Genomic DNA, 13,021 nt, shown 5'->3' with positions numbered 1-13,021 from the left:
TCAGTAATGGTCAGCTCCATAGGTCTTCCAATACTTCAGGAAGATGCTTCAGGTATGAGAAAAAAGAATAGGGTTTTGTAATTGTTCTACATAGCTGTCAATCTGTGGGACGGAGGGAAATCAGGTGTCCAGGTTCAAGTAAATTCTGACAACTGTGTAGTTATGCTCTGTTAAAGGCATACCATGCATTATTCTAACCTTCTGTTTTATAATGTAATCTGTCTCATGGTTGCAGCTACATAAGTAATCCCACCTGAGACATGCAACCCTTCCCTGACTCCATATGTTGGAATTATATTAAGGCATTCTAGTCCCATTGATAAAAAACGTAACCCAACTAAAAAGCAATTGCAGCACTGTTCCATGCTGAGAATGCTTGAACCTCATTATTAGAAACCCTTTTGTCTCACCTAGAAGCAAACACCAGTACATTTTTATTCCTATGGTTAGTGTATAAGATGTACAGGTACATAACGATTTTTACAGTGCTCTGGCTTTAAAAATACAGATCCAGATTCATTTAATGTTTTTCAGAGAACCAAAAAAAGGTTTAAATCTGCATTTCAAAAGAGTAACGCATACTGCTCTTCACAACATTGCATTCTCTGTCTCCTAATTATAACATAATGGGTGATGTAAAAGCCCACTAGCTGCCATTATAAATGCTACTCTGTTATATAATTAGAAGTTATGCTGTATTATATTCAACAAGAAAGTGTCTCTTTTCATATTCTCAGATGATCAGCTAACTGCCTTGTATGCACGTTGGTTTCAGTGCTTTGCATAGGAAACCATACCTTACCTTTATAATACAGAGACATGATCAATTACTGGTAAAACCACAGTACAGCCCAAGCATGAAATGCTGTGAGAATGTAATATGACATCAGCACAATTATGTCAAGTGGCAGCACAATGTAGGTTAGATTCTACTCTGCAACTTCATAAGTTGTTCTTTTGATCAAGATGACATGATTGAAGTGTCAGGTGGAGTTGTAAAATTTGAGTAGTGCATTTTTTTGTATTATTATTGTGTAATGTTTCATTATGCTTAAGATGACCTTAGTACTGTATCTTTTTTTAAATTTTATTACTACTTGTGTGGGGGGGGGGGTAAGGATAGGCAGTAATTTCTCAACTCCTCCTGTAAAACCATGCCAGTTATACAGTCTATATACTGTCTATAAAAAGCACCCCACACCCACACACACACTAAGTATGTGCTACTAAATTCAAAATAATACAGACCCATTCATTTAAAATAATAATTATAAAAAAACTCTAGGTAGCGTGCTTGTTTGATTAATTACTAACAGCAAGGAAATTCTCAGTATGTCGCTAATTTTATGCTTATCACCATAAAATACAATGTGAGCAGGAAATGGGAAACATGTGTTGCACGCATACAGACTGAAACTCTGTTCATATATCCCTTTTCTTGCTTGCACTGTGCGTTTCTGATGCCATTGCAAGAAACAACAATTAAGACAGGAACACTTCAACTGCTAGCTGGAGTTCTTCACAAAAAATAATATACATTTCAAGCAACGCACAGTGTGCTGGGTTATTTTTAGTATACTGGTAGAGTCCAGGTCTCAAGTTTCCATGGCACTGGATCAAGCTTGAAAGGAATTTTATATGCACAGGTGGCAGAAAGAATTGCGTGTCTTTTATATAATCAACACATGATTATAAGGGGGTCCCCATTATGAAAGCAAACTGAGCTTGAAATACAGCCAAGTATAATAGATAAATCAAATAGCAGAGTACATCAAAAATGACAGGTATAAGGAATGCATAGGTGATCAATACTCTTTAAATAAGTAGGAATACATTTAACATTGGTGTTTGTGAATTTAGTGTTCATGAATGGTCAACCTGTAGCCGAGTTTACTTAATGCTAGTATATTGCTTTTTAATATGATGAGCTTTTTTGTATAAAGTCAATAGATTTAGCAATGCTTTTATTTTGGTGATTTTTTGTCTCTTACACCTAAAACTCTACCCAGTATGTATTAGTATTAAAAACTGAAATTGAATTACATATTTGCTGTAAACCATAGAACTAGAGCAGAAAGTGATATATTCTGCCTGAGTTAAACAAACCAATGTGCAGTTTCTATCTATTAATCTTTCTTTTACTGTTTCCCCCCTAAGGCGTGCTTAACACCTATCAAAACATCATCTGCAACAGTTAAATGACTTTGGTTCATCATCAGCGTCAACAATGAAAGGGTTATCAAGTAGCAGAAGCCACCATCAAACGGTCACATGTGACCCTTCCTATGACTCTCTGATACATCATCCAGACCGGAAGCCATATTTGTTAACCCAAGTGGATGCACACCCTGCCGACCACCCCTACTATGCCCAAAGGAACTCTTTGCAAACAGAATGCATGATGCCCTACAACGACCAGCTAGCTAGCAGCACCTTCCCCAGGAGGCACTACAGCTCCCATCATGAACTCAAGAACGAGAGTGCCATGGTTCCGCATGGCGTACCCAACAAGGGTAACCACATTCCTGCCAACCTTTTGGAACAGATTGAACGGCAGATTCCCATTAACCGTGATGGTTACCACACTCTCCAGTACAAGAGGACTGCGGTGGAGCACCGTAGTGATAGCCCGGGGAGGATACGGCACTTGGTTCATTCTGTTCAAAAGCTCTTCACAAAGTCTCACTCCCTCGAGGGGCCTTCCAAAGGAAGCATAAATGGCAACAAGGCCAGCCCAGATGAGCCCCCCACTGTTAAACATGGGAAGCGCAGTAAGAGCAAGGACAGGGGTAAGATAGAGGTGAAGCCCAGGTCAAATATCGCAGGCTGGTGGAGTTCTGATGACAATTTGGACAACGATGTCTGTCTTTATCATGGTTCTGCTGGTCTCATGACCATGGGTAGATGTCCAGACCGCTCTACCTCCCAGTACTTTATGGAAGCCTACAACAATATCAGTGAACACACCCTTAAAACATCCAGGAGCAATAATGATGTAAAATGTACTACCTGCGCAAGTATCCCCATTAACATCGATGCACAACTCATGAAGAAAAGCTCATGGTCATCAACTCTTACGGTGAGCAGAGCACGTGAAGTCTACCAGAAGGCCTCTGTAAATGTAGATAAAACTGTAATGAAATCTGAGACTTGTCAGCAGGAACGGTCATGCCAGTACTTGCAGGTATGCACCATTTTACATTTTTTAACAAAATCATATTTTTAGAGGCCATCAAGATTCATTTGAGCAAAGAGAGAAGTAAGTGAAGCACAAAAAATGGTATCCTTATTTTCTTTATATGGATCTTATACTGTATGTATTCAAATCTAAATCATAATTGGCTTCTATTTTACCCTGTATCTGAGACCAGTCTTTTAAAATATGCAAAGCTCTTTTTAACTGGGCCTCATAAATATTAATAAATGAGGCAGGGCCATCATCTTTCAGAGGCGTTTTCATATCTCCTGACATTGACTATGTTGGCGTCCAACTGTTCTGCAAGGGTAGAGTGCACAGCTGTGGGGTAACCTTGTCCTAGTTTTAGAAACAGTTTGGTTTGTCGTAATTGTGAACACCATAAGGGCATTAATAGATTTGTTTTGTCCTTAAGATACTTTTATCAGTTTTGATAAAAAAATAACCTTAAAATAAGTAAACCTTATCCAAGCATAGCAGGCCTAAGTTCAGACATCAAAAGGCCTGCTAATAAAAATATATTTCTGTGACCTGCAACACCCTTGACCTGCAACACTCTTTCTGGGCATGTACACAGATACTTGTACCCAGCTATAGGAGATTCTTCTGTCTGATTTACAGTAAATCAATGCTAATTTCAGTACAACGTAATGCTAAATAATAAATATAATAATAATAAAAAGCAGAATTTAAAAAAATAGTTGTATTTGATCAAAGCAGATATGTATGGACTAATAAACGGACGGTCCTGAATGATCTAAAAACTATAGATCTTGAAAAAGGGACGTTGGACTTCATAAAGGTAAATTCAGAAACTATATTTATTTAAGCATTAGATATTAAATGAAATTGAAATGTGGTATGTATTTAACAAGAATGGGTTTGTTGCTGGACCTAAACACCAGAATACTAATTGTCCATCCATTGTGAAGATCATGTTATATCAGTAAGTAGTGGGACTAGCTTTCCAGTATTAATCCTATTCAAACAACTTAATTTAATTTCATTATCAGGTTCTGTTTTATCATCTATGGAGGAGATCATTGTAAAATAAACCCAGGCAAGTGTGTTGTCCAGGAACACTACACAATTAGTACAATTTATACTGTAGTGGATGGTGAAAGTAGGTCAAGAAAAAGCTGCAGGAAAACATTTACAAATTATTCTTAAAGTACTATATTCAGAAACATTATTGGGTATGTAAAAGCCGGTATTGTTATGTTTACATTATGTAATTTTAGGTAGACTATTCCAAATTGATTTTCAATTTCCTCAGAGTTACTGTGGCTCGTGATCGATAAGCGTACAATAGCCTGTTACACACTGAAGGGGTCGCGCTCAAACATCAGAAAAGTCCGAAATATGTTGCGCTTATTACCTTTACTTAAATGGGGCAGATTTTACAGAACATGCGTAAATGATAGTTATCTAATTAAATTAGTAATAATAACTCTAATCATGTGTGACGTAATGTGATTATCAGTATAACTCAGAGCAGATGTCAGAGCATAGACTTCAGCATTGAAGATCCTGTTTGTAAAATCGCACAATTTTCTAATATAGCTAGAGACTGTACCAGCTGATTAACAACTGAGATCTGCTCAAAGTAGCCCTGGAAAGTTTCTTTGACTATATTGCAGTAATAATAATAATAATAATAATAATAATAATAATAATAATAATAATAATAATAATACGAGGGGGTTTAGAAATACTTTTTTTTTTAATATGTGATTTATTCAATGTTTCAAATAATTGCCATTTGCAGGCGACTCCTAAAATGATAGTGATTTTATAATGTAGTTGTTTTATAAGCAAAGTTAGAAAAAAAAATTAAAGCTACTACAAAGTTAAAGAAAGCATAGTCCTTTTTTTCATGTGTGGTGATCAGATCGCTGATTGCTTTAAGCTTAGACTTGTCAGGTCCTTAGCAGTAAGATAAGATGCAATTCATGTTACACTAGTCCAGGTGCAGGTATCATTGGTACATACTAAGCACAAAATAAATCACGTTTGGACCACATTAAATTAGCATAACTGGGAACTGGTGCCAGTCTCCTGTAATGCAAAAGGGCTGCTGACCTCCGCATCAGGCTTTAGTGACCATGTATAGAGTTCAGATGAAATCTCTTAAACCTAATTCGCATTGTTTCACATAAAAAAAACAAAAACATAAAAAAAAAAAAAAAAAAAACTGTTGGTTCTAACATCTACTGAGGAATTTGTCAGACTTGTATGGGCTACCGGTATACTGAATCAACAATAACAAAAAATATAACAACATTCTACTGGTAAAAACCTTGCACTGTCCCTGTGGAATGCTGATTCAGGTATTTATTATTATTATTATTATTATTATTATTATTATTATTATTATTATTATTATTATTATTTATTAAGATTTTTAAGAACATTTTCAAAATGTACCATGTGAATGGTCATAAAAGTTTTTACATGATGTACTCCACTAAATTTGTAAACCCGGATATATATATATATATATATATATATATATATATATATATATATATATATATATATATAGCTCTGTTTTCGTAGACTACCATAAGGATCAGAATTGCTGAAGATACCATTCTGTAGGAAACCTGGTGTATATTATATACAGTATGTACATGTATAATATGGACATATCTGCAGTCAAAAAATGTTTAGCAAATAATGCATGGATAGTGCAAAGTGCTCTCTTATGAAATGTTGTTTTTTTTTTGGAGGTGTCTGTGTCTATGTCTAGGTTTTTGTTTTGTTTCCTTTCCTTTGCTTTTTTTTCTTTTCATTGTGCCAAATGAGGCAGGCAGTACTTGTGGTTCTTCAACACAGCCTAAAAAACCTAGTGATGCATGGTGAGTTGGAACACATTTAAATACCCTGTCCCGTATTTTATTATTAATAGGGTAGTTTGCATTTAGAAGAAGAATTTCTCACCCCAAAAGAAAACTACATGTAAACTCAAATTGCCAGAAAGGTACTACCAAAATTGCGTGCCAAAAATTGAGACTTATTTTAGTTTTTGCATGTAAACCACGCCATAATTTCACCACTCTGTTTTGCACCTTTAGCTTTAACTCCCCTAAAATCTCAGTTTTACAGAAAATGTAGCACCGTATGGTTGGCTTATGCAGTTTTATTTATTTATTTACATTTATATAGCGACTTTCATCACAAGGACCTCTGCATTTTACAATATTCTACACAATTTAAAAGGCAAAGATAATTCCTATAAAACAGTTAAAAAGACTAAAAAGATACACAGTCAGTGCTAAAATTGTGGTAAAAAAGACATTCTATAAAAATGGGTTTTCAGTGCTGTTTTAAAAGTAGAAAGATTCCCTGCTTTTTTGGACTGAAAAGAGTATAGCATTCCACAACATTGGGGCTTTACAAGGGAAGGCCCTCTCTCCTGAACCATCTTTATTCACTCTCCGAACAACCAAAAACCTCACATCCTGCAATTGAATTGTCAGGGGTCAACAGCTCCTGGAAATAACTTGGTGCCAATCCATTTAGGGCTTTTAAAGTTAAAAGCAAAATCGTTTAATCAATTCTAAAATGCACAAGGAGCCAGTGCAAAGAAGCTAAGATGAGTAATATGCTCATTTTCTTTGGTTTTAGTTAGAATTTTGGCAGCAGTGTTTTGAACTAGCTGCAAACGAGCCACCACACATTTAGGAATACCAGTAAACAGACCATTACAATAATCTATTGTGGATAAAACAAAGTTGAAATTCTAGAATCTACCCATGGCATTAGAAGCTGCAGAGCTGTGTCTGTTTCAATGATGCTCTGAAGATGTACCATTGGTCATTAGAGCTTTTGTTAAGCTGCATTTCAAATCTGTCCATTCCCTCATGCCACTTCAACCAAGCAACACAAAGAGGGCAGGTGCAAGGCTGTGAAGTTAATTGGACACATTTGATATGTCTGTAACAACCCTTATGTCCCACTCATAGTTCCAGACAATTAGAAGTCAATGAGGACCTTTACATTCCTAGCTGTCAATGTTATATGCAATAAAGTTTGTAACCCTGTTTAGAAAGTGGGTGATATAGTGATAGATACATTGCAATTATTCCTCCTTGTATTTTTTTTTTTTTTTTATTGCTGATCATTTTAAAACTGTCACACTTATTCAATAGATTTAAACTGTTTCAGTCGCTCATTCTGAATGTAATCATTGAAGGCTTTGATGTTTGTTTGTTTTTTAATTCTGTACACTGTCTTATTGTTTTGTATACTGTTATATTGTTATTCTCATTGTCTCAGTGTTGTTATTAAGCTACCAGCTGCACAAACCTCCATGGTTAATAATATAACTTTTTTTTTTTTAGAACCAAGAAACCAATGGACTGCCTTTTTAACACAGCTCCCAACTCTCCCACATTCAAGGACATTATTTTACATTCCCAAGCTGCCTGTCACATTTCACCTTGGGGGATTATTCTCATTCAGTGCACTTGCAGTTATAAACCATGGCAATTAAATGACGTTCTCCATGGTTTAACCAACCTAACTTATAGGTTATAAAGTTGTTTTATCTATTAAATACACTTTAGCGCTTATTCGTCAAACCATACTTAGGGAATTTTCAGAATTCGGTCTCTGAAAAGAGGATTTATGTAGTGGGTGCTAGATTCTCAAACAAATTTACAAATCTTTGTTAGCATGATTTTTTAGAAAGGAAAAAAATGCACCCAGTAAAGTTATGAAACAAGAAATACACAACCCACACATCTAATGTATGGATTTGGATGTGATTGTAAATTATTATTATTATTATTATTATTATTATTATTATTATTATTATTAGTAGTAGTAGTAGTAGTAGTTTTAGAATTGCACTTGTTGTTTCTTCCACTTTCAGAAAAAGTACTAAGTGCTAAGTTAGTTTAAATCATTTAGAAATGTAGCTTTTATATTTGTCTTAGCTCCGATAATCTGAAAGTTTGAAAAAGTTTCTATCCAGTGAAGAGATTATGCTCTGCAGAACAGAAGAGTTGACGTGCACATCCTCTGCCAGAATTACAAATTATCTTGAAAAAATGTTCTGTAGTTCACCAGCCCTTATTCCCTCCATCATCAAAAAAAGAGAAAAAAAAAACAAGGCATCTCACAGAGAAACTGTGAAAGGATAGGAGAGTTTTCTCACAATTTTAGTTGGGAGTGAATGTGTCCCTCTCTTTAAATTCCACCGGGGAGAGAAAAGGAAAGGAAAAAAGGGACTTTTGTTGAAAGCTTCCAGGCTTCCAGTTGAATCTTAATAAGGCAAGCTAATGGTACTCTTGACATTTGACACAGAGCCCTTTTTTAAATTATCTTCACTTTTATAATTGGCATCCTAAGGTTTAATATAAAATAAGCTTTCACAATTCATAATTGAGTTTACTGTAAAGATTGGGAGTGCTTCTTTCACAATGTGTGATTTACTTCACTGTAAAGATTAGGAGTGCTTCTTTCACAATGTGTGATTTACTTCACTGTAAAGATTGGGAGTGCTTCTTTCACAATGTGTGATTTACTTCACTGTAAAGATTGGGAGTGCTTCTTTCACAATGTGTGATTTACTTCACTATAAAGATTGGCAGTGCCTCTTTCACATTTGGTGTCCCATTATGTTGCTTGTGATTAAACAATTATAACTAACAAAAGAGTTCCTTAAATTTGTATTTTAAAACATAATATCTGGTACTACTATAAGTTAAAGTAATCGCAACTAACAAAATAGTTCCATAATATAGCAAGCTGGTATTTCACTAACTGTCAGACTGTCTTGTACTTACTGGGTCACCTGTAGAGTAAAATTGTCCCCACCCCTTTACTGGCTTCTGTCCTGTCAATAAACTTCTTTTGACTAACATGCTTTCAGCCAGTAACATGCTTTGACCCAGAAGACACTGCTGAGCAGTGCTGCCAGATTGGTGGTTTTCCAGACAAATTTGCTTTGTTTCGAAAGCATCTTGCGGTTCGATATTGTCTTTGGTGGTTTGGTTATTTTGTGGCTATTTTTATGGTGCATATTTTTTTTTTCTATTCCTTTCGATTAAGAGGTCATCACCAGTGCAGGACTTCAATCACCATGATGCCCTGTATAGTATATCACACCTTCCCCTTGTCTTCAATCACCATGATGCCCTGTATAGTATATCACACCTTCCCCTTGTCTTCAATCACATGATGCCCTGTATAGTATATCACAACCTCCCCTTGTCTTCAATCACCATGATGCCCTGTATAGTATATCACAACCTCCCCTTGTCTTTTTTTCTGGACTGGTGGTTTTTGATTTACACTCATATGCATTTGACCGGGGTTCTTGTTTGATTGTGAAATAAGGAGGAATGAAAAGTTGTTTTTTTCATCACCAATGGAAGAACTTTATAAGTACAGTTAGTGTTTTTGTTTTTAAATTTATTTTTAAAGACTGTATCCATTGACAGTTCTGGACAATTTAATTTTACACTACTGTAGCAGAGCAGGGAGGAGGTTAAAATCCCCCCTTCCAAAAACAAGTGTAAATGTGTTTCATTAGGGTTTGTTAATTTATTTAATTAATTATCACCTACACCTGGCTATTATTGTAAATTAGAGCCAGGTGCAGAGTATTTAAGGAAAACATTTAGTCTCTTCTGGGCAGCTGCTGTGTGAAGTGTGTGGTTGTAGGAGTAAACAAACAGGAACTGTGTGTACTGTTTCGTATTCGTGCTTAAAACTGTTTTTTTTTTTTTTTGTTATTTGTCATGTAAATGTCTTCACCATCCTGCGAGTTAGTCAGGGAACCTGCAAATGTTTAGTTAGCGCTCTGAAGGAGTTAGGTGTTTATTTTTGTTTTTGTTTATTTTGTATTATTAAACATGTAGACAAGTGCTGAAAACCAAGTTTTGTGTTGGGTCTACATTTTAAAGGGGCAAAACGAATCTGGTGAGTGTGGCTGTATTACACACACACACACACACACATATATATATATATATATATATATATATATATATATATATATATATATATATATATATATATATATGCCACCAGGTGAGTGCAAAATGAGTGCAAAATGGAATTATTTAGTTAGCTACCATTACTTTAAAGGAAGCTCTCAGTTTCTATGCATTATTCTTGGGTTATCTGTTTGCACTTGCACTTCCTAGTTTTTTTCACATCAGCAGTGTTTTTTTGGGGTCAAAGCATGTTACTGGCTGACTAGCATATCAGTCAATAGGGGAAGCATTGGTTTTTGACAGGAAAGAAGCCAGTGAAGAGGTGGGGTCAATTTAACTCTCCAGGCAAAATAACATGGGAAGCATGGCTTGCAAACAGTCTTCTTTAACCTAGTGTGGTACCAGATATGGCAATTTGAAATGTAAATACGTTTTTTGCTGTAACAATGTGTTTCATTCAAAACTGCCCCTTTTAGACCTATATAATGAATAGATGAGCATGGTGGAGAAATAAGTTATCTACAGTTTCCCACGTTCATGTTCTTGCCACTGGCACAGCTTGAACTCCGCTTCTACGAGGTACGGCTGTACCTCATTCAGGAAACAAGCACCACATACCATCAAGCCTACCAAATGAATTGCCTGTTTTTACATCCATAAAGTATGGATGTTTTCTTATTTTCCTTCAGAAAATGAATACAAAGTATTTGCTTTGTATGGCTATGGATATTTATTAATTGTTAAGATTTCAAGATGTATGGGAGCTGAATAAAACATCAGGTAGAGCATGTAATATGTGGTATTTTAAACAAAGACCTGATTTTTGCTTTACCTCAAACACTGAACACACTGTGTGAGCTTCTTGTGTAATGTTATGATATTCCAATTGTCTGTAGCCTCCCTGTTTCTGTGTAATTTCTGTTCTAATGTTAATCCATGTTTGTTTCCTTGGTTACCAAGGATCTTGTCTTATTGCATCATCATTCAGTGCCTGTTTTACTTATTGAAATATGAAATTGTTTTTTCTCTCATGCTCCACATAAGGCATTCATTGGTATCTCAACGAGGGAGGCTTGATGTTCTAATAATATGCTTTTTCAAGCATTTAACCCTCTCTGCATTGCAGTCCATTTACAAATGGTTTCCAGCATGGCAAAAATGTTAATTATACAAGGGCAATTATTCAGTGGGCTATGTGATTATTATGTTTATTTAGCAGACGCCTTTATCCAGGGTGACTTACAGAGACTAGGGTGTGTGAACTATGCATCAGATGCAGTCACTTATAACAACGTCTCACCTGAAAGAGGTGAAGTGACTTGCTCAAGGTCACACAGTCAGTCAGCGAGTGAGCCCGGGGACTTCCTGTTTACAAGCCCTTTTCTTTAACCATCAGACCACACACCTAAGGAATGTCATAGACGTGGAGATATCTGATTGGCTGTCTTTAAGCCTAGTTTTGTCAGTTTTTTTTTAAAATTTCAAATGACCTCATACTCATATAAATTACAATATAGCACTCCAGGGTGTGCCGATACCACTTCTTGGGTTAGTTGAAGACACTTGGCCCACAACTCGTCTAATGTGTGAACATATACCACAATGTTGTGCTATATTGCTTAATTATAACATCCATCTAGAATAACTAACTAGACTTCAGCATACCGCTACATTTTCTAAAATTTGAATGTCTACAAGATTTGCATAATAAGAAATCTGTTTTATATCATTTGCATCTATACAGTTATACAAACATAAAAAAACAATTGCACATCGGTAATCAGCATCTAGGAATTCATAACCAATAGGCAAAGAAGAAATCATCAGTACATTTTTTTTGCTTTTTTTTTAAGGTTTACTACAGCTGTAGCCAAAAGTTTTTCATCACATAGAATTTTAGGATTGAGACATAACTATTTAACAGAATCAAAGAAACTGCAAAATGGTATCGCAAAAGTCTACCAGAAGCTGTACCAACTGAAAAAGTACAGGCCATCTTGGAAAGGACTTGTCAAAAAAAGTCCTTGAACCACCATCAAGAAAGCATAAATTATTATACTGTATTACACACAAAGGAGATAATCGTTTATACCGAGAAAATGTACACATCCATATGACGAAGTGCCCGCCCCTGTATGTATTTTCTGTTATATGTTGTGTGTTGCGTGTTAATGTTGGTATATAGTCATTGGTGCACGGGATATAAACGGGTCTGTGTAACATGAGTGTTTAAAATGTATATTTGTATTTTGTCATGAGGATTGCACAGAACTTCACGTGCAAGTAAAAAGTAATAATATGTGAGCACGGGGAATTGCACTTTATTAATTCACGTGCAGTTGTACCGCGACTCCAATTGAATGATTGATTAGCAATCGAGTCTCGGTACAGCTGCATAAAAGCAGCATGTTTTCACCCACTCGGGTTTATGTGTTCGGTGAGTGCAGAACGGGATTGGAGACGGGGGTAATATGAACAATAATAGCAGTTGTAGTAGTAGTAAAATACCTGCGCACTGTGTTTTGTTTAGTCCGTTTTGTTTGTCTATTTATTTTGGCTAATGTGCCCTGTCCTGTTTTTGTATTGTTACAGCCGTTTATTTTCTGTCTGTCTGTTCATTCATTAAATGCTGAGCAAGACCATTCGCTCAGCTCCACCAAACTCCACCTCTCTCTTTGTTTATTTTCCTGTTTCTGGTCGGACGTCCCCCACTCCGGCCGTCTTTGCGACAATCCATCATAAGTAACCTAACTGAAACTAGTATTTAAATCATATTTAGGAACCATAGATATTAAATTAAGAGCTGGCAGACATGAAAGTATATTTTTATTGACTGGTCATACACAATAGGAAAGCATGTAGCTAGTATTTACAA

The 13,021-nt window shown here is 35.7% G+C and overlaps 1 protein-coding gene across 2 annotated transcripts in view; it reads left to right on the top strand.

Moving 5' to 3' along the window:
• The window catches only part of LOC121313163 (disks large-associated protein 1-like), a 280,148-nt gene that overhangs the window by 184,913 nt on the left and 82,214 nt on the right, over window positions 1-13,021 (top strand). Inside the window, exon 4 of one of the 2 annotated variants that reach the window (XM_041245404.1) lies at window positions 2,158-3,079. In XM_041245404.1, the coding sequence (XP_041101338.1) occupies window positions 2,228-3,079 (852 nt within the window). In that variant the 5' untranslated portion in view covers window positions 2,158-2,227. Of the gene's footprint in view, window positions 1-2,157; window positions 3,185-13,021 lie in introns of both variants that reach the window. The other variant, XM_041245403.1, reaches the window with a different exon arrangement.

Source organism: Polyodon spathula, chromosome 3 (genome assembly GCF_017654505.1).
Source record: "Polyodon spathula isolate WHYD16114869_AA chromosome 3, ASM1765450v1, whole genome shotgun sequence".
NCBI lineage: Eukaryota > Metazoa > Chordata > Actinopteri > Acipenseriformes > Polyodontidae > Polyodon > Polyodon spathula.
This window is presented reverse-complemented; position numbering and strand designations above follow the sequence as displayed.